Source organism: Hylobates moloch, unplaced genomic scaffold (assembly GCF_009828535.3).
Source record: "Hylobates moloch isolate HMO894 unplaced genomic scaffold, HMol_V3 SCAFFOLD_1, whole genome shotgun sequence".
Lineage (NCBI taxonomy): Eukaryota > Metazoa > Chordata > Mammalia > Primates > Hylobatidae > Hylobates > Hylobates moloch.
In genome coordinates this window covers 173429373-173452212 of record NW_026652276.1, presented here as the reverse complement: position 1 = coordinate 173452212, position 22840 = coordinate 173429373, and the positions used below count along the sequence as shown (strand labels likewise).

General features: G+C 37.5%; 2 protein-coding genes across 5 annotated transcripts in view; one reads left to right on the top strand and one right to left on the bottom strand.

Moving 5' to 3' along the window:
• Window positions 1-7041: 7041 nt before the first annotated feature.
• On the bottom strand, window positions 7042-12568 carry LOC116814148 (uncharacterized). Its single transcript, XM_058440935.1, has 3 exons — window positions 12539-12568; window positions 7971-8495; window positions 7042-7287 (listed from the first exon to the last, which is right to left on the bottom strand). Exons 1-3 carry the CDS (start codon window positions 12566-12568, stop codon window positions 7135-7137), a joined length of 708 nt encoding a protein of 235 aa, XP_058296918.1. The 3' UTR covers window positions 7042-7134.
• DMTF1 (cyclin D binding myb like transcription factor 1) overlaps window positions 8082-22840 on the top strand; it is a 43726-nt gene continuing 28967 nt past the window's right edge. Inside the window, exons 1-5 of one of the 4 annotated variants that reach the window (XM_058425127.1) lie at window positions 8093-8185; window positions 10011-10149; window positions 19086-19208; window positions 20494-20610; window positions 22047-22169. In XM_058425127.1, the coding sequence (XP_058281110.1) occupies window positions 20502-20610; window positions 22047-22169 (232 nt within the window). In that variant the 5' untranslated portion in view covers window positions 8093-8185; window positions 10011-10149; window positions 19086-19208; window positions 20494-20501. Of the gene's footprint in view, window positions 8186-10010; window positions 10150-19085; window positions 19209-20493; window positions 20611-22046; window positions 22170-22840 lie in introns of all 4 variants that reach the window. The other 3 variants (XM_032761182.2, XM_032761181.2, XM_058425132.1) reach the window with 3 other exon arrangements.

The window sequence follows — 22840 nt, the reverse complement described above, 5'->3', positions numbered from 1 at the left end:
TTTCCAGTTTCAAGAGGAAGGAGTCATATACCACCACCTGTCACTGAGGGGAGTGTCAGAGTCACATTATATAAAAAGGTTGTTGGATGGGAGATACTGCTGTAGCCGTCTTTGAAAAAATATGACCTGCTACATTGCAAGCCTTATAGGGAAGTTCCATAAGGAATAGGGCATTTGAGTAGTAGATTATTAGTTATAAATTTAGGAGTCATCAGTGTATAGAGGGCAATTGAAGCCATTGGAGTGGATGATATTACTTAGGGAAAGAGGATAGAATAAGAAAGAGACATGGGCTTAGGGGTCACCGTGAGGAACTCTAAAATTTAAAAATCAGGCCAGCAAAAAAGTGTTTAAAGAAGTAGGAGGAATTCCAATGTACTGTATCAGAAAGTCTAAAAAATGCATTTTCAAAGAAGGAAGAAGTGGTTATTTCAGGAGCAAATGTTGCTGACAAATTAAGTAAAATGATCATAGAAAATTGTTCATTGGATCTAGCAGTGTGGAGGTCACTAATGATCTTCATGGCATGTTATGAGCAGAAATCAGACTATAGTGGTTGAAAACATATAAAAGGAAGTAAGCGTAGTTCTGTGGGGAGATGAGATCAAAAGCACAAAAGGAGGAATTAGCCTTGAATAAGAGAAGGAACATCTCTAGGATCAGAGGGAAGGAATTTAGAATGAGCACAGATGAACGCATGGGGATGGAGGCAGGCTATTGAGGGAGTTTATGCTTAAAAGTCTCTGTAAAGGTCATTTATTTATAGAGAATTAAAAGGAACATCCATCAGGGTGTGAGAAGCACTCTGAAAGCTCATTACAGGGTGAAAAACAGTTACATTCCTTGCAAACCTGTAGTGTATGATCCATGACTTCTAAGATTTCATTGGAATTGAATTTCATTTTTTACTTGTTTAAACAACAATAAAAAGAAAAACAATCAACCATTTTTCTATTTAAATTTTCAAATAAATAAAGGATTTAAGAATATCACACTGTAACACCAAGTGAATATGAGAACGGTAAGAAAACCCTGGTCACTTGTTGCATGCTACCATCAGTTGTAAGCCATTTACCCAAGAGAAATCTAAAATCCTTCATTCGATTTATTACTTTATCAAAAATATTGTTGCGGTAAAGACAGATAAGAAAGCCCTAAAAGTAAAAGGCTTCAGATTTATTTTCAGTGTTACCCATAGCAGGAGACGGATTTCTTATATTGTACTATATTTACTGTGACCTTTTCAAATAACAGTTATTTATAACATTATGTACGAGACGTTGTTGTATCACATATTTCTCTAGCAATTGGTCTACAATGGTAAAGTACCATGGATTCCTTCCCAGAGGAGATTCTTGTGAAAATTTATCACAGGCTCAAGATCAAGAGTGTTCTCAGAGAATGATTCCATGGCAGACAGCTGTTCGGCAAAAGAATAGAAAAAAAAAAAAAGATTCCAGCATCATATGAAAATAGACTTCTGTTCAACAAAAAACAGAGCTTATCCAACAGAGATAGAGAAAGGAGTTTCACCTTATTTCAGAAAATGACTGCAATAGCCTTGTCTTGCTACACCAGGTTGAATTAACATAGGCCAAAAGTTCTACATAAATGTATATTTCTGGTTAAGAAATGTAAATAAACACAGAAAACAAGACATTAGAGATACTGTGACTGCTGAATTCACATGTCTTCCTTATCCTAGGTTTGCTAAAATAGATATAATACTACTGAAATTACAAAATATGATTATATATAATGTTATTTTCAAGTCTAAACAGCCCATAGAAACCCTCCTTTCCTAATCCTATTAGCCCCGATTTTATTAAATTACAAATTATATATTATATGACTTCGCCTCTGCCCACTTAAGATGCAGTCACTATAACAAAAGTACTATGCTATGGAATTTAATTTGATACAGTTATATTTACTACAACTTACTACAATGTAATTCTTAAATTAGGTATTAAAAGACTGGGTTGATATTTCAGGTAATTTTAGAGGAGAAATAACATGTTTGGCAGCGTTTTCTGTTGGTTCAGATCTTAACTCTTAACAACTTCAGGTCCAGAAAGACCTCTACATTGCCCGTGTTTATGTACATACATTGTATGTCTATTAAAGGGATTCAGAGAACACCAGCCAAAGGAGATTCAAGAGGACATATGTGTTTCTCTTGTGCATAAAACACTTTGCCTAGAAAGATGAAAACAGAAATTTCCAAGAAGAAACACATTGACCCATCTTTTCTAATACTAGTAATTTAGCTTAATCTGATGATACCAAGTGATTTTGTCATAGGATCCTTTGGGAGTCACGTCGCCAGCCGGAAACCTCTGTGGCCGGCAGCACCTCTGCTTAACTTTCACTCGCACCCGCTGGGCTCCTTCTGCCCACTTGGCCTGGCAGACTGCCCTCGCCTCGCACTACCAGCCTTGATCCCAATGCCTGAGGATGGCAAGCCAGGCGTGAAGCGGTGAGGGGTGTGGGAGTGAGCGAGCGTGAGGTCCGGCCACTGCACACGGATAGGCACACTGGATGCTGCAGGGAGGCAGGCCGCTCCAGGCATCAGCACAGGCACCTGCTCCACGCGAGAGGCTGCAGCTGGACCAGGCATACTTCAAGCGGCTTCCACTGTGGGCACCGGAGTCTGGACGAAGGGAACATGGTGGCACCTGAAAACTTGGGAGTCACCAGCAACTGCAGAGCCCCCCAAGGGCGGGGGGTGGGGGTCATGCTACAGCTCTCTTTCCCACTGCCTGCAGCTCAGGGAACCAGGGCGGGGACATGTTTCAGCTCACTCAGTCCCGCTGCCTCACTCCAGCCCACCACTCCTGGGATGGCTCAACCCCACCACTGCTTCCCATCACGTGGGGCAGCTGCCCAACACCGGCAGATGGCGGGAGGGCTATAGTGTTACAGCTCTGGCTCAGGGAATCCCAAGGTCTGGGCCTCCAAAAGAGTCGCTGCTCTTCACTCCCCTAGTCCAGCAAGTGGGAGTGTGTCATCGCCCACTGCTCAGTGAGCCAGCCAGGAAAGCGTTATAGCCCTTTTCATGCCCTCTCTTCTGCAGGTCATGAGTTCTTGTCCCGCATCCAGGAAAAATGAGGTTATGTGGATAATCAAGAGGGTGAGCAAGGCAGAGAAGAGTTTCATTGAGTGACAGACAGCTCTTGGCAGAGAAGAGACCCAAGTGGGTAGCTTCTACCTGCAGGCAGGTAGTGTTGACTGGTGGATGAGTCCAGGGTTTTTATGGGCTCAGAATGGAGGAAGTGTGTGTTAACTGGCCCATGGGTGGGAGGAAGTGCGTGCTGATTGGTCCATGAGTGGGCCTGGGAAAAGCACCATTTGATTCATTGAAAGGCATTAAGAAAGTTCTCACTCTGGGTACTGGATTCTACTTGGAACTGGCGGCCCAGTTTTCAGGCTTCAGGCTGTCTTTGGCTTGAAGGTCAGGTTTCACCGGGACCTGTCCCATCCGCCGAGGAATTTGTCTGCCTCCTGCTGCTATCAATTTGATTCATATTTTGTTTTCATCCCTTATTGTTAATTATAAGCAAGTTTTATAGGCAGTTGCCAGTAATTTAGTGAGTACTTTACCCAAAAAAGTTTGGCACAAAGATGCACTATACTACTATAATGTAAGCTCCTCCATTAGAATATATGTTCCTGGAGAGCAGGGATCTTGTCTCTCTTGTTCTCCATCATATTTCCTGTGCCTAAAATAGTGCTCAGCCCAAAGCAGGTGCTCAGGAAGAGCTGCTGAATGAAGTGACCGAGTGTATCACAAATGTGCTAACTCCTGAAAGTTATAAACATTATCGGAGTTCCTTGTTTCTTCCTCTTTCAGTGCATATTCTGTGCAAAGGAATTAAATGTACAGTGAATAGAAGGGAAGGGGATTAATCTACAAGTCTTTTAATTCTAGAGAGCTTTCTCGTATTTTGATTTCAAAGCAGAATCCTTATCCCTTTAGCTTTATTACTGTTGAGGCTTGTCCTTGGTCTGCCACAGCATATCATTAGCAATGAAGGCCCCAAAATTTCTATCTACTGTTGCAGTTACTACTTGGGAAAGAAAAAACAAACAAACAAACAAAACTCCTGCTGAACAATAGGGACATCTGCTGGCTAAAATGACAAGCTTCTATTCTTAAAATACCGCATCTAAAAAAAAAAAAAAAAAAAAAATACCGCATCTATATGCACAAGACTTGGGCAATAAGGTTTAGAGTAACATCAAATATGTGATGTGTTAAAATAACTTCTTTCCACTTGAAAAATAGGTAACGTGTTTGTTTTAGTCCAGAATTGTCCAAGTAGCAACACTATTTGGAAAAATACTGTGTGATCGCCAGTAGTCAGATGTTCTTGCCAAAGAATAGAAATGGCTAGCTTCCAAGTCTTATGGCTTAAGACAATTATCTTTAATATCAACAAACATTTAAATGTCTGCTAAGTTAAGGTATTGTGCCATATATTAGCAAATCAACGCTGATGGCAAAGGAGTAAGATGGCCCATTTCTGCTATGTCTGGGCATGCACTGAGCTCTAGTCTTAGAGGAATAGGAATACTATTCAGTCTTAAAAAAGAAGAAAATTCTGCAATATGCAACAACATGGATGAACCTTGAGGACATTATGCCAAGTGAAATAAACCAGTCACAGAAATACAAATACTACATGATTTCACTTACGTTAAGTATCTAAAATAGTCTAATTTTTAGAATCAGAGTGGAATGGTGGTTTACCAGGGGCTGGGGAGAGGGGATGGGGAGTTAGTAATCAGTGGGGATAAAGTTTCAAGTAAGATGAATAAGCCCTAGAGATCTGCTGTACAACATTGTACCCATAGTCAATGATAATGTTTTATACACTTAAAACTTTATTAAGAGGGCAGATGTCATGTTGTGTTCTTACCACAATAAAGTTTTTTGAGAAATTCAGCTAACATTTTCAAGGGACAGGCTATCACCTGGCAGTGCTGTGCTTTCACCATTTTATAAACATTTTACAAGCCAGTTGCTTTCTGCAAATATGCTTTCATGCACTAGCTGGACAAATGCTTTCCCACCTTGCACACCCTACTATGCTTGTTTATTCTTAACTTTCTGCTTAAGTATCTTCTCAGAAAGGCCTACTCTGAACTCTTTATGTAAAAGTTCACTTTCAGAGCACCCAAGTTGTATCTCTCTCAGGACTTACAAAACATGGCAATTATTGCTTAGTTAACTAATACATTGTCCCTCTCTCTTCCATGCTAGATTATAAAGGAACAGGTCTTTGAGTCTGGGTCTGGATATTATCCTGTTTTAGTGAAGTATCTGAACTGTTTTATTTTGTTTTGCACACCAAAATTACAAAGACAGAGCAAAAATTTTTATCCTTATTGGCTAGGAGTATTGGAAGTCTTAGCTCTCCATTCCCTTGATAAGGAAACACTTTTTTTGGCTAGTATCCTATCAATAGGTCTCAACAAAGATTTACCACAAAAGAAGAAAAAAGTGAAGTGGATATAGAGAGGTGGTCACCAGGCTGAGGTATTAAAAGGATTGTAGAGATGAGACACATAGGCAAAATGCAAGGTGGGAAAAGGATTGTAAGATGGAGTGTCATAAGGCCCAGAGGGAAGCCTACAGGAAGAATCTGAGACAGGAGATCACCTGGTAAAGCCTGGTGTGTGGGCTTAACTGGGACAGTTTATTCGTTCCTCCACTAGCACAGCAATCCCCATCAGCTGGAAGGCCCTACAGTGTATACCCATCAGCTATATTAACAGGACTCAGAGACGATGTAGAAAGAAAATTACTCAGTAATTGTATTTTTTTTTTACTTTGAACAAAAGCTTATAAACATCTTTTTTTTTCTGAATTAGCACAAGATGATCATGAAACAACAGAACCTGCTTCTTAGTATTTGAAATACTTTATATTAATATATCAACCTGTCATAAAAGGCAATTTCATCATCAATCACTGATGAGGTTCACAAAAGTGTTATAAACATCTGGAGTCCAACAAAGTCAATTTTAACTAGCAAATGCAGTAAATACCATAGCTATGCTATAAATACTTTCATAATTATTGTTTAGGATAGAAATACTTCTAATGATTTTTCTACAAAATGTTTAATTCCTAAATAGGTAAATCCTTGGATAATATTTGAAATCTCATCCATTCCCTAGGTACACATTGACTAAGTAATGAGGTACGGATAACATAGAAGTATAACTGCAGAAAATTGCTCTAGGAACCAAGTTGTGTTATGGATCGTCTTTACATTGATTATTCAAGCTAAAGGGATAGAGATGTTATTATATTTTTAATTATGCATTAAGCTAATATTAAAATACATTTGTCATCCCCAAATAAATACCAACTGACTTGGGAAAAGGTAGTTATAAAAGAAACTCAACCAGAAAGGGAGAATTTAGTTATGAGGATGCACTTGACTTTTTTGGGGGAATTAGCAGCGTGCAGGCTGACCTAAAATTTAGCAGAAGAGAATGGACAGCCCGACTATAATTTATTTATCACTATTTTATGCCTTAGCGAAAATAATCTTATATGGTTATGTCTTATGAAAAATATGGCTCATTAGGAACCACCTTCTAATCAATGTTAAATGTCAACAATTTTGCATATGTAATTATTATTTTATTAGAACGGCTCTTTGAGTAGTTGTATTGCTTTCCTGGCTTTAAGGTTTATTAGTTACCATTTTTAATGCTTAATACACGTCAGATTTTATGCAAATTACGCTGTCTACAATATTCTGGAAGGTAGATCTTATTACTCCTATTTTTCTAAAGTAAACAAAGCTAAAAGAGGTGAAGTGCCCTATCCACTACTAAGAAATGGAGCCAAGATTCACACTCAGGTCTGACTGCCTGAGTCCACAGCACAATACTATTCTGCCTCACAGTTTTGCTTACATAAACATCATTATATACTTATTAAAAAATGAAATGATACACGGCTTAACTCCAATAGAATGCAGAGTGCCACAAATTAGTAATAAAGTTATCAACACAAGAAAATGCTGCTTCTGAGATTTATTTTTGAAAATTAGTCAAACATGTCGATCCTCCAGTAAAGTAAAGCAAAGCAAAGCATTTGTAAACTGGTTGTAATCATTTGTTTTCGTTACGAAAGTACTGCCAAAGTGTATTTTGTGAGCTGCAACCGGGTAGTTCAGAACACAGGCTTTGGAGCTGAGGCTTCAATTCTAATTCCACCGCCAACTTGGGAGCCCTTGGACACATTCCTTCACTGCTCTTTGGTTCCTGTGTAAAATGAGATTCATTTGTAGTAATTGTAGCGATGCACTTAGCACTTATGAACATTAAATGAGTTTAACACACGTAAAACATTTACTTGTCACATAAGCACTCAAAGAATGCTGGCTCACATTACAGAACCCAAAGGCTTATTTATCCTTTTCGTTTATAAGGGTATTAAAACGCATTTTCGATTTAGGATGGGTTTATACGGCTGCAAACCCAAGGAGCATCTGTACTTTTAAGAGGAACTGGGCACAGCAAAACAGCATCTTCCTAGTCTAACAGTGAGACTACACTTACAGGGGACACATTTCATCAAGAACGACTTAACACGCCCAGACATCTCATATTAAGCCCCTGCGGCAAGGCAAATCAAGTATGAAGACACACACTCCCTGTTTTCTTCAGTACTGAGATGACTGGTTCCCTCCGTTCCACACCGCGGCTCCCTCGGCTGGGAGCCACAGGGAACTATGAAAATCGGCACGCTGGGCCTAAGTGTCCCCAGAACCAGAGGAACCACAGTTGCGTCATAGCAGAAGGACCTCTTTTACAGCATCAGCAGTGGGATAGTCAGTGCTGAGTTTTCCCGGCAGGACAGCCGACAACCACCGCCACAGACCAGTACCAACATTCCAACCCAGGATTTTTTTTCGCGCGCCGACACAGCCGGAAGTGACGCGTACAGCCAGCACGCGGGGCCGCCAGCGGGACAGACGAGCGGGAGGGGCAGCGTGCGGGGAGCTGGGGGCGGGGCGCGGCCGCAGCTCCGTTTCCGGTGGCTTGTCGCGCTCGCTCACTCCAGCTGCAGCCACTCTCGCCCGTGGCTGCTTCCTCCATCCTGGTATTTTTTGGAGCCTCCATCCTGGTTCTTCCAAAGTGCCCGGACCCAAAACAGGAAGTAAGTGCGATGGAACCTTCAGGTCCCAACCACCGCCAGGGCCGCTCCGCCCAGTGGAGCCTGTCCGGCCCCCTTGCTGCCCGCTAGCTCCCGCCGGCTGGCGCAAGCTGTCGGCGCCGGGGCACTGCGGGCGGGGTCGGAGCCTGGCCTTCCTGACGTTGCAGCTGCCGTCCCCGCACGTTCCGGCCAGGGCCTCCCTCTTAGGGCCGGGCGGCGCCCGTGGCTCAGGCTGCAGAGTAGGGAAGCGAGCGGCTGCCAAGGCACAGCAGCGATCCGGCGGGGGCGGAAAATGGCGGCGGCTTCGGAGGCGCTAAATGGCGCCGGGACCCCTGGGGGGTGGGGTGGGCCAGGAGGTTGAGTAGAGAACTGGGCCAGGAGTGGAGACAGTAAGGAAGCCCTACTTGTTTTCTCGTGGTGTTCTTTTTTTCGTTTTTATTTTTGTTACGTTTTTGTTTCGGTTTTGTCCAGCGTAGGAGAGGTAGGCTTGGGTGGGGTTGAGAGAGTGGGGGTGGGTCTCGACCCAACTTCCCCCCCTTTGCTTTTTTGTTCTTTTCCCTCGTTTGCGCTTTAGATTCTTCTGTAATTTTGCGGGGGTTCAGCCTTGATCGGCGATTCACGGCCCAGACATAGAGAATCGGGATAGCTGGCCGAACCGTCTCTGTCAGTCTGAGTCTCTTTAAAGAAGGGATGTGGGCTGGGGCGCGGGGACAGAGTCGTGGTGGAGCACGGAAAATGCGTCTGTAAAGTAGTAATTACCCTATTGTGCCGAGTTCCGAGAAAGTTGTTAAAATTGTTAAGTCCACTTTGTTCTCTAAAATGGACTTCGCTTTGAGAATTTCTTCAGGGAGTTATGTAGAATGTTTTACCACAATGTCCAGAGCAGATTTGAGAGAAGTGGCCAAGTGCCCTTCTGTGCAATTGAATGATAGAGCATATGTCTTTATATAAAATATTCGGTGTAGATAAGGAAAAGGATAATAGTATACAGTATGAGTCAGGACTCCTCCCTTTCATTGAATTTGTGTAGTTGCTTTTTTCGCAACTCAGTTCATCTTTGTGTACCTCTTTTTAATGTACACGGATTTGATTATGTGTGCCTCCTTTCTGACAGTCGAGGCTGCATGTTGGGACGTCCTACAAAATGCATATTCTGTGGAATTATTTTTTAATATGACATGTCTTAAGCTTAAAGTGATGCCATTTGGAAAATTTTAAATTATACCTGTATTTTTAATTCGTGGGAGAAAACCATTTGTAGCTTTTAAGCTCCAAATACGAGAATATTCTTCCATTATATTGAAAGTATTACAAAATCTGTTTTTTTCAGTTAAGGGTTTTCATATTTTTTCATTACTTCAAATTTCTTTAAGCTGGTTTTGAATTTATATTTCAAATAGCTTTCTGAGGATTACTGTCTTTTAATAATTTGAATAATTTGCCATCACTTTAACATTTAAAGAATGACTATGGCGATACACCGAAATCTTATCTTTTTGCCCTTATGGTGTACTTAGAGACAGGATTTCATGTATTTGGTTAGGATTTAGAAATTCTGTTAAGATTTAGAGAAAAAAGGTTAAAGCTACATTCCTTAACGTTACAAAACCTGTCATGCTGAGAGAATCCAATTTGGTGTGAGAATAATTTTTTTCTTCCATACAGAAAGCACAAAAACCAGCCTGATTGTATCTGGAAAAAACCATCATGTTATAGGTGTGAAAAATACATTTCATGATTTGTGGTGATTTTTATCTCATTTTAACTCCCAATATTAGGTGCTTCTGTATGCCACCGAACAAGCTAATTTTTTTTCTTACTATTTTAGTTGATAGGCTCACCCCAAAATATGCTTTTTGGGACTGATTTAGCACCTGCATATTCTGCGTGAATCTCTTTAATTGGTTGCAGTTGAGCTAATGGTGGAACCAAAATGCTATTGCCCTGTCTTCATCAACATTTAATCAGTAAGTACTGGGCATTGCATCTTTCCTAGAGCTTTAAGTTCATACTTTGCAGTTATATGAATATATTATTTTATGTAAACATTTTTCTGAGTGTTCAGGTTTTAGTAGTATTTTGAGGGGAAGAAATCAAAGTTTGGGCGTTATGACTTGAGCTTTGAAAACAGCATGGCTGGGAAATGTTTACTGGTGGAGAATCATATCAAAAGTAGGTAGCTGTCCTCTAGTCCTTTTTTTAGAGATCTCTTTTTTCAGTGCTTTAGTTATCTCATTACACCTCAGGGGTGCTTTAAAGGTGGGGAGATAGTGTATGTATTTTATAAGGTTAGTTTGATATCACTAGTTAGTATTTAAATAACAACAAAAAACTTACCTTTACCTCCTCCGCAAAAAATCTTACCTTTCTATTAGCCTCATTTATCTCTCCAACATCTATAGACTCTAATTTTTATTAATGGTGTAATAAACTTACATGTCCTGAAAATAACATCTCATTATTTTAAACAGTTGCCTTTGCCGTGCTTCATTAAGTGCATTGGCTTAAATTAACACCTGTGAGGATGAATGCGATAATGTGAAACAAGTGCCTGGCACATAGATGTTAAAATATTGAGGGAGCTTAGAAGTGTTTTTGAAAGTATTGACGTCTTGCATCACTTGTATTAAACACACATCTGTCTGTTGCAAAGACATCAAAAGCTTAGGAACAAAGTTTAGGGAGGGTTCATTCTACTTATTTTTATATCATATATAGAGACTGCATATTTAACACTGAGGTGTTGTTCTGCCTTTCCAAAATGGACTTTTCCATTTTAATAGTCCATTTTTTTTCTTACCACCATCATATTTTTCCTGTATGAAAGGATTTCCTAGGAATTGATATACTTTTAAATGCTTTGCAGTTTCAGCTCCTTTATGTCTCCAAATGATACAAGAAGACCCGAGAAAGTGGTAAACTAAATGATTTTTATTAAAGTAATTGCCAAATATTAAAGATAAAATATGGATAGTTACCAAATGTATGTGGCATCTGTCTGCTTTCATGTCATTTCTCCGTTTATCTTGATGGTGCTTTCATTTTGTGAAGAAAATTCCTGTAATAGAAATCACAAATAGATTTTGTGTTTGCTTTGATTCTATAAAGGTAGATAAGTTTAAAAGGAGGAACGTGGTTAGGTCTCCCCCGCCCCACCACCCAAGTTTGTAGAAAGATAATCCATTCCATGACTGAATACTAGAAATAAGTTGTCAGGGAAAAGCACACTGGAGAGCTCATTATGAACAGTTTAATTTTCTATCATTTCATATATTTGAATGTCATTTTGATTTTGTACACTGTTAGGTCATTCTTCCAAGCACCAGTGGTCAAAGTTGATTCGTTCACTTCCCATCAGGTGTTATGTATCAGAAATGCTCATTAGGTTTATTTTAGTGCCGGTGTATATTTTAGTATCTAATGAGTAAATGTGCTTTAAAAATTAACTTCACTGTAAATCACAGGTGTCTGGTGATACTGTATATTTCCATGTAAAGAGCCTCTGATGGTGCCTTGTAGAAAAGTACTCAGTTTTGAATGGATGAAATCTTTCAAGTGTAGCCAATAACACATTATAAGCTCCTGAACCATGCATGAAGTGAAAAATAACATTTTTGCTTTTTGAATAAACAATATAGTTTTACTGTCAAACCAGATATGAAATGCTGCACCTTAAAATGATCCTTGCTATCAAGTAATCCTCCTTACTCAAGTAATAATGACTTTGTTTTCAGTAGTTGGTAATTTTTTTTTTTTTTTTTTGAGACGGAGTCTCGCTCTGTCGCCCAGGCTGGAGTGCAGTGGCACAGTCTCGGCTCACTGCAAGCTCCGCCTCCCAGGTTCACGCCATTCTCCTGCCTCAGCCTCTCCGAGTAGCTGGGACTACAGGCGCCCGCCACCACGCCCGGCTAATTTTTTGTATTTTTAGTAGAGACGGGGTTTCACCGTGGTCTGGATCTCCTGACCTCGTGATCCGCCCGCCTCGGCCTCCCAAAGTGCTGGGATTACAAGCGTGAGCCACCGCGCCCGGCAATAGTTGGTAATTGAAATCAACATAAAGCCTGCTAGAATAGACTCCACTAACAGCTCTATTGACATTTTTATGATATATAGTCATATTTTACCATCTTAAAACCAAGCCATAGTAAACATTAATTAGGTACCTTAATTGAATATGCCTTATGTTCATTTATGGCTCTGCTTCTCAAACTTTTCCACAAAGTATATGGAGGAACAAATTCCATGGGGCCTGGCATCATAGTCCAAAACATTCTTCTTCAAGTGTGTAGTGTTCCTATTCGTATCTTGAATAAAGTTTGTACTTATGAAGATGTTATGCTTATTCTATGACCTTACCTCTTGTCTGACAGCCCTCTGTGTACCCATGTTTAGGGTGTATGAATTTGTTACCTATTATCTTCACTAAGATTTCCTACTTAGACTTTCATTATTTCAAAATAAAAATATCTTAAAATTTATCTTCCAAATTCCTTAGATGTTACTAAGCAAATTCTCTTTTAAGTAGTTTTTAAAGCATTAGTTATACAATGATAGAGTAATAGTCCATTCGGAGTTTTATAATAACATAGCCACAAAAACAAATGTTCAGTAATAGGTACGAATTAGATAAATTTAGATCTATGTGCCCATTCAAAATGTAGAGTAGTAATGATACTGGAAAATGCTCCTGATACAGTAAGTACAAAAAAGATGTGACAGTATGATCTTAATATTGTGAAAACAGTAAAAGATAGGCATGCTGATACATGGGTAGAAGATTTGCAAATCACACAAAGAATATAAATTATTTTTATTATACTGTACTGGGTCAGGAGAAAAAAACATCTGAAAACTGTCCTTACTGCCTTATTGGTTGAACTATGCCAGAGACTGTTTCTCAGCCAGTGTTTCTCAGTCTTTAACTCACCTAATAAAATTGTGGTGCTATATGTTCTGTAGCTTGCAAGATTTCACAGTATAAAGTGAGTATATTAAAATAGGGAATGTTTTATATCATGTGGTCTCATCCAATGTTCCATTTTAGAATCACAGCTGCAAGCATCTAGGGTCAGCAAATGTTGGTTCCTGTGCTTCTCATGATTGCCACTAATAGCATCTAAACTCTTTCATACTTGTATCAGTACTGTACTTGGAAATGAGTATACATCTGTTTACAGAATTAGCCCCCAAAACTGGGAAGAAAGGTGACTTTATTCCTTGATTCTGGTTTTTAGAAGATATTCAACACTTAAATGCCCAGAAAAATCAGGACGATAGGTAGACTCAGTTGATGGAAATACCAGTCTAAGATAACCCATTGGATAAGAACTTTACATCAATACTGAAAGGAAGAATAGCATGAATAACGCATTTCCTTAATTGAATTCTATATTAAATAACAGATCCGAGAGTTATTTCTTTATGCTTATCCCTTTTTGTACTTCCAGGTTGTAGTATATTAAATAGGGTCATCTTTTTCATTGGGAGCTATAAGGTTATATTATAATGAAGACACAACTCCATTATAAGAGTTTTGTACCACACTTAAGGTTGTGTGCTTTTTTTTTTTTAAGCCACCAAAATGGTTTTATTTTTGTCATTGACAATATGTACAAACCTGCAATTGTATAATTGTTTTGTTTGGTTTTTAAAATACTAAGTACACTTTAAAAGTATGTTTTAAGAAATATGATGCATTAAAGCAGTTCACTGTAAACATAATTCCCAATGTACTTTCCTGCCTTGTTTTATGCATAAATAACAATCTAAGTAGTCATAAATGAAACTATCAACTTTCGTGGCCCAGAAGTATATACAAATTTTGAAGTTTGGCAGAAGGTGTTCTGTATGGTTTTATAAATTAAAACACACAGCATTTATAGTGATTATTAATGAAATGACTTATCCCAAGTCCTTATTGTATCCCAACCTGTTCTGTCAATAATAAACCTTCCAATGTACTTGGTAAAGATGCCATATGTTTAAAAACTCAATGATTAAAATAATTCTGAAAGGTAATTTAAATAGTACTCAGTCTTATTAAAACCACTTCAGCTTGTCTGAAAAAATGCTAAGGAGTGAATTCTGTACCATTATTTAAATGGCATCTAACAAAATCTAAAATTTAAGGAGCAAATCAAATACATTTTAGTCTTGCAAAAAAACTTCATTGAGATTGTTACAGGAACAGAATGCTATCCTGAGTTTTCTAAAATTTATTCTTGAGTTATCAATGAGTTAAAACTTTGAGTTATAATAATTTTAGAAAGCCATAATTCTTGATGCAGAACATGATTAGTTTTTAATGACCAGAAATTTTTCTTCAGAAAGCATTAAATAACTGTTGAAACATACCACCTATCTAGTGATTTATCAAGTAATCAATCAACATTTATTAAGTACACATTTAAATTTTATGTAATAAAAAACGAATTTTGTACATTTCACTGTATTTCATTTTATACTTTTTTTAGGTCTTCATTTATAGGGTATAAAACTTAGAAAACATTCTTAACCAATATCTTCCTTAGAGTTAAATGATTCAAACTACAAGTAATGCTAAGCTAAGCACTGTCGTTAATACTGAAACCTAAGTTTCTAAAAGTTGTATTTTTCAATCAATACAAAAATGATCTGGTTCACTGTTAACTGCCTGACAAACTTTTAAAAACTTTGTTAAACAGCAGATTACAAGAAATGTTTCCCCTGTTCTTCTAAAAAACAAGATTATGAGATACATAATCTAAATAAAAATTTACAGATGGTGGCGGAAATCCTGTCAACTTTGAGCCCAGTGTAGCAAATTCCATAGTTATGCATAAATAATTCAAAATTAAAGTTTTTAATGGAAATGTCAATAAGGCGTATAACTACATTTGTCAGGCACATGATAGACTAGAAAATTAAAGCTACCAAAGGTATAAATAACAGCAAAGCCAAAACATTAGGGCTGTTTAAACACATCTGATAGTCTTTCTGTAAGCCACTCTCCACTGATAAAGCTATGGATAAAACTTAATTCCTTGCACAGCTTTCTAATAACTGATGATAAAGCTGAATTCCTTGTTCATAAAGCTGTACACCAATAGACAGAATTTTCATATCCAAAAATCTTGAAATCTCAAGCAGATTGTCCATGGTCTTCCTAACTGCATTTAGATTTGCTGCTACTCTCAGGTATTTTTTTCTTTAATGTACTAAGGGTATCGTGCTATTTAAAGATACTCAGCAAATGATGAAAACATGCAAAAATGCCACTTCATTTAAAATGGCTGTTAAAATTGTGTTTTTCTTCTATATCTTCTCGTTTTTAGTGTAAAAATAGTACATATGGTATAACCCATTACAAAGAAGGAAAATTGAAAAGAGCTGATGTGCAGTCATGTGTTGCTTAATGACAGAGTTCTGAGAGATGCAGTTTGGGTTGATTTCATGTGAGCATCATAGAAAATGCACAGACCTGTACAGCGTGTTACTGTATTGAATACAATTTTAACACAATGGCAAGTATTTGTGTATCTAAACATATCTAAATATAGAAAAGGTACAGTAAAAATATACTGGTATAATCAATCTTTCAGGCTTACCATATATGCACGTTTGATTGTTGACCAAAATGTTATGTGTTACATGACTGTCTTTATTTTGCTCCAAAAAGGACCAAAAAAGTGATAGCAGAGTTGGCGATTTTCTTATTTCCCAGATAAACCAAATGGGGAGGGATTCCAAAAGTTAACCATAGGTTCATGTATAATGAATTGGAATAAAGGCACTACATTACTAAACTTTCTACCCTACTATCACAATTTGATTTATTCACCAATGTTTCTCAGTCCAACATCAGAATACAGATGTATTCTATGTAACAACTGTCTTGATTGCACTTGGTCCTTTTGTTCTAATTTGAAAGCTAAACTTCGTGATAAAAGTATCTGTGGTTTGTCATTTCTTTTCTTTTTTTTTTTTTTTGACGAAGTCTCACTCTTGTCCTCCAGGCTGGAGTGCAATGGTGCGATCTTGGCTCACTGCAACCTCCGCCTCCCGGGTTCAAATGATTCTCCTGCCTCAGCCTCCCAAGTAGCCGGGATTACAGGCTCCTGCCACCACACCCGGCTAATTTTTGTATTTTTAGTAGAGACAGGGTTTCGAACTCCTGACCTCAGGTGATCCACCTGCCTTCTTAGTTAACACCTCTTAGGTTTTCTCCTGCATCTCTCTAGCTGGTCCTTCTCATTCTCCTTTGCTTGACTCCCCAAATTTAGTAGAGTGCTCTAGACTGTAATCTAGGCTGTCTTCTCTAATCTCTTTAAGAAATCTTTAAAAACAATGTGTATGCCAGTAAGATTTATAGGTCTAATCCTGGCCTGTTGAACTCTCGTTTTATATATTTAACTCTCAGTTTGACATCTTCATTTAGATGCCTTATATCTTATTAGTATTAATACTAATATTAATAAAAATAACCTACCTTTTGAATCTTGAACTGTGTGTGTTACCCATTAAAAGTGAAACTAGGTCAGTTTCTTAAATATTAATAAATGTACTGACCACATAGCTCAGAATATAGGGGAAAAAAGTCAAGAACATATTTAAGATGACAGGGGACCAGGCGCTCCCTACACTTTGGGAGGCCGAGGCAAGTGGATTACCTGAGGTCAGGAGTTCGAGACCAGCCTGGCCAACATGGTGAAACCCCATCTCTACTAAAAAAATACCAAAAAATTAGCCGGGCCTGGTGGCACACACCTGTAGTCTCAGCTACTCGGGAGGCTGAGGCAGGAGAATCACTTGAACCTGGGAGGTGGAGGTTGCAGTGAGCCAAGATCATGCCACTGCACTACAGCCTGGGCAACAGAGCGAGCCTCCATCTCAAAAACCACAAAAAAAAGATGACAGCATAAAAACAAAACAAGTGATTGTATCCCCAGTACCTGCATATAGTAGAGGTAATATATTTGGATATATTTGTTGATTGAACAAATAAGCTTGTTAATTTTCAAAGTAGCATAGAATCATTCACTAATCTCTAACGTGAGTTGCAGAACTTTAAAAAAGGAGCCAGGATTCCTGTTCTTTTTCTCAACATTGTGGATTAACTTGGGTCCTGAAATGATATCATTAAAATGCTAAACCTGTGACCATTTTGCACCTATAAAATAAGCATCGTACTTTTTGCTTTGAAGTTTTTAAAAAATAACTATTGGCAAGATTACCAAGAGTAGAGTTTGCATCTCAATGGTTGGGATATAAATTTGTGCAACTTTTTGGGAAAATATATTGCAGTGTGATTGAAGAGTTCTAAATTTTGTCATATCCTTTGATTTAACAATTTTTATTTACAAATATTCAAGGAAATAGTGTAAAAATATGTTTTTCAGTATGGTTTAAGGAAATTAAAAATTGAGAACAACATAAATGTCCAGTAACAGATAACTGTTAAATAATGTCACACTTTTTATTGCAGCATAAGTTTTATTTTTTGCTTTTCTATTTTTTGAGACAGGTTCTCGCTCTCACCCAGACTGCAGCCTTGATCTCCTGGCTGCAGCCATCCTCCCACCTCAGCCTCCAGAGTAGCTGACATTATAGGCTTACACCACCACACCTGGCTAATTTTTTATATTTTTCTGGAGACTAGATCTCACTATCTCAGGCTGGTCTCAAACTCCTGAGCTTAAGTGATCTTCCTCCTAATTACAAGGGTTTGTAATCCCAATTACTGGGTTTATAATCCCAATTACTGGGATTACAAGGGTGAGCCACTATGCCTGGTGCAGTGTAAGTTTTAAGTAAACTTTTGTTAAATGCCTACCTTGGTCTCCTTCGCACTTTTCAATCTGAGCAAATTCTAAAAAGCAGGATATAAAATTGCACAATACACTATAATCACAGACACACATACACCGGGAGATGAGATTAGAAGGAACTACACCAAAGAGTATGAAAAATCATTGTTTGGGAAGTTTATGGATGATTTTAGCCTTTCTTTTTTTCTTTACATTTCTTTCCCCCATCTTTTGCAGTAGGTATTACTAAAAAGCCAGCCTTTAAAAAATTAATGGATTCGGAAATGATAACAACATGAAATCTAATAGCTTAATGTTTCTCCAGCAGGATCTGTACCTTTTTCACTGAAAATGCAAAGAGGATCTAATTAGAATGCCACAAAAATTAGAATTTTAATCCCTAATTTTTACTGAAACGTCCCCTTGAACCTCAAATCTTGTGCTTTTTTTTTTTTTTTAAGCTCTTTGGTTGGCTTTTGAGGATAAAGATGAGAAGCTTATTGAAGGAAACCTTTAAAAACCATTTCACATAAAGTTTCACACTGCTTTCAAGAGCTTGTAATTTGTCTTTTCTGGCCTAATTGTTTAAGGTTTTTTTTTTTCCCCCCCACAGATTCCTAGATAGGGTTGTTCACTTGTCATCTTAAAAGGGTTTTCTGGATGAATAGGTTATTATATAATTTTTAATGCTTTAAGGTAAAACATAAAGAGAGGTGTTAATAATTATAAAGAACTATAGTTACTAATAATATTTATGGTACTGTATTGATTGATATACACATCATGTTACATAATGGTACCATGGTCTACAGTTCATAGAACCACCAGCATAGCTGAGCCTGTTTTTTTGTTTTTTTCAGAGAACATTTGTCTGCCTGATGAGAGCCACTTGGGTTAAGAAACTGCCTGTGAATAGTCATCATTTCTGTCCTTTCTTTATTGGGGAATACTTTTAGAGGCCAATTTCCAAAAATTCTACTTAAAAAAGAATTCTGGTTTTGTCTTACTCTTCTAGATGAGATACCACAGAGGCTTGAGCCTAGACTCATCAGCATACTGCTATACTATTCGTTTGTTTTTATTAAGCCTTATTGTGTGTAATGCTGTTACTTTTTCAGAGTGTTGCAGAGATAGGAACATGGGAGAGAAACAATCTGGATAACATGAAAGTGATGCTGGTGGTTAAGGGAAGGCAACTTGATTCTGTGGGAAGGGCTGTAGCTGATCCATCTGTTGTCTAGGTAAGTCTGCTTTTGTTGCAAGGATCTCACATGATTTGCAAATTTGCCAAAACTAGATCATGATTTCCATTTACCTTTATTTTGGGAGTGGCATGATTACTATTGTAAAATGAATGATTTCCTTTTCAAATAGTAATTTGTATAGTAAAATTTTAATGAATTGTTGGATCTTCACCATGTAAATGTTAATATATTTAAGTTTTTGTGCCAAAGGAAAAAACATTCACTTCAGTGGTAAATATATGAATGGACTAATACCTTGTGTATAGGAGCCAGAGAGAGCCAGGTGTGTTGGCACATACCTGTACCCAGCTATTCGGATGGCTAAGACAGGAGTGTCACTTGAGCTCAGGAGTTCAAGGCTCTAGTGCACTTAAGATTGTGCCTGTGAATAGCCTTTGCACTCCAGCCTGGGCAACAATGAAGACCCCTTCTCTAAAAAAAAAAAAAAAAAGAAAAAAGCTTAACAAACATTGAGTAATTATATCAGGGTTTATGTCCTCTGTATTATTTAGTTGGTAAAATATACGTGCCAAAAGTGAGTATTGAGGCAAGAACCTCCTTAAACCTTATAAGGTATTTCTGAAGACTTCAACCAGGCTATTGGTTATAGTTTCATACCTTTCCCCCCACTAGCCATGAGGTACTATATTCTGAAACTAGTTATTCCATCTGTCTGAACAAGAGGAAAATAATATTTGTGTAAAATAGCAGGTAAGGATACTTTGAACAATGTTCAAAGTTACCTGTTTCAAAAGAAGGACTAACTCATCTCTTAAAATTACAATATTTTGAAAAGAACACAGGAAGAATTATTTAGTGTTCCTGTTTTTCAGATAATAGAGCTTGAATACCTGTAAAAAAAAATGTTTTGGAAAAATAATTCTTAAGGTAAAAGTTTTGATGAATCTACTGCTTAAAAAGAAGTTAAGCATCTACAAAGCTGTCCATAAAAACAAAATTAAAAAGTGGGGAGAGTTTTGCTGATAAGACAGATTCTCTTTTGTTGGATGTTGCAAAAACGTTTTTTAAAGTATTACAAATGTTGTAGGTTTTTAAAATTTATCAGAGCAAACAGATTCTTTCAGATATCTAATTCTAAATAATGGGTATAAATTTGTGAAAGGCAGTTTTTGAAATCTGAACTCTCATTGCAGTTTTACATGAAGAATACTGTAGGCAGATACCCAAATAAATGTGTGTGGTATTTCAGGGGATTATAAGGGAATACTTCATATTTGGGAATAATTTTTGAAATCCTGATCTGGAATCTGTTCTTGTACAGATTTGAGTATGAGCACAGTGGAAGAGGATTCTGACACAGTAACAGTAGAAACTGTGAACTCTGTGACTTTGACTCAGGACACAGAAGGGAATCTCATTCTTCACTGCCCTCAGAATGGTAGGAGAACTTGCTGACATATAATTCTGACTCTCTGAATTTATGAATTCCTGTCACTTTTGACCCCTATTGCCCAAATAGGGGTCTAGGTGCCTATGAGTTTAGGCTGCACAGTAGAAGAGGAGATTATCTCTTTAACATAAATGTTAGTTTTTGTCAATCTTGTTGCTATGTTATAAATAGGATCTGTTGAGCCCCCAAAGGTAATGATGGAATAACTATAATGTATACTTCTTTTTTTATACTAATTGGTACCAGCAGCATATTTAATACATTAGAAAACGTAGAATTATTCCTCAATGCAAGTAGACTTTTTTGATAGAAACTGTGTTAAAGAATTGTACGCAGTCATTTGAATATGACTTAATATGCTGATCTACAATGAATTAAGATTCAATAGCCTTCCAGCTGATAATTTTGTTGTTACTCCTCTATTTGCTCATTATTTATGTCATTTATTTATTGTGCTCTTAAGTTCACCTTTACCCAACCTAGGTTCTGTCTTCTCACTCTGTACATAATTCATAGGTTATTTAATTCAAACAGGATTTTAAGTAGCACCTACCTATAAAGATGACTCAGACTCTGTCTTTATACAGAATTCTCTGTGCTTCTCATAGGCATCTTAAGTTTCATACATCCCAAACAATCCTTACATGTACTTCCTAAACCTAGTTCTCTTTTTTCCTTTCTCTGTGAATTTCATTACTTAGTGTCCAGATCATGAATGTGGTTGGGAATAAATTATTTCTCTCATCGCCTGCATCGTTTCATTTGAAGACTTCTTGATAGTATTATGTTTTTTAAATCCATTGCATCCTGTTTCAAGCCCTCCTTTCTTAGTTCAGTTTCTCATTTCTCAGTTCAGTTTCTCATTTCTCATCTAGGTAGCTCTAATAGCCTTTTAACCGGTGTCCTACCTATAATTCATCTTTCAAGCAGCTGATGAAATTGTTTCTGATACATTTAATAGCATAAAGCTTCCCAAGGTTTTTAGAATATAGTACAGGTTCTTTAATTTGGCCCATAGGCCTCCAGTCATTTCTGCTTTCCTCATAGTCTTACCTCCTGCCACATTTCATATACCTGTGTTACAGCAGATCACACTATCTTTATTTTCCTAACATACCTATACCTTAAGCTTCTCATACTTCCATGTCACTGCACATATTGCTTCTACTGCCAAGAGAGATAGCAGTTTTCCCCAGGCTTCCCTTCTCCTTCAAGTTTAAGACACCACCTTCAGGAGTTGAATACTGCAATAGGCATAGAAAGGCAGTGTCCTTTTGAATCCTGTTTGCACAACTAGGTTTAGTTAAATGAGCAAATTGGTAAGAAAATTTTTTTAATAGGTAAGAAAATTGTAGAGCCATTATTAGAGATTTTGTTTTCCCTCATTGGTTTGAAATTTTTGTTTGTTTGTTTTCTTCCATTAGAAGCGGATGAAATAGACTCAGAAGATAGTATTGAACCTCCACATAAAAGGCTTTGTTTGTCCTCTGAGGATGATCAGAGTATTGATGATTCTACTCCTTGCATATCAGTTGTTGCACTTCCACGTAAGTCACTACGTATTAAGAGCCATAGAGTTCCCTTTTAAAATCAAAGTTTAGCTTCCAAGACATTCAGTTGGCATTTCTAGATAGACTTGGACTTACTGCTTTTTTCTTCATTTAGTCAAAACACCTCTTTTTAGCTAACAATAAACAATAAATACTAGGTGCCAGGCATATTGTTAATACTTTTACGTATATTGCCTACTTTAATCTTCCCAACCTTTTTTTTGTCAATTGCCCCACAAGGAGCCTTTTTAGACTTTTTTCCTGATAGTACTTTTCATGAAAAGTACAATATATCCTCAAAAATTGCTTGTATTTCTTAATGTACTGTCTGTATGTCCTTGCTTTGTTCATAAAGATAATAAAATTGTCACATGCATTTCCCCCCACCCCAAGAACCATGTTTGCCCTCATTGAGAAGAAAGCATGCTTTACAATAGGTACTAATATTGTTATTCCTATTTTATAAGTCAGGAAACTGAGACACAGAAAATTATAATAACTTGGCTAAGAGCATATCTAGGCATTCTGGTTCCTGTAGTACATACTCTTAACCCCAATGCCATATTGCCTCTACAGTATGCTATATGACAACATGAAAGTTAGAAGCCTAATTAGTTTATTCTTACCGAGAAAGTTCTTAATGTATTTCTATTTCAAGATCATTTAGA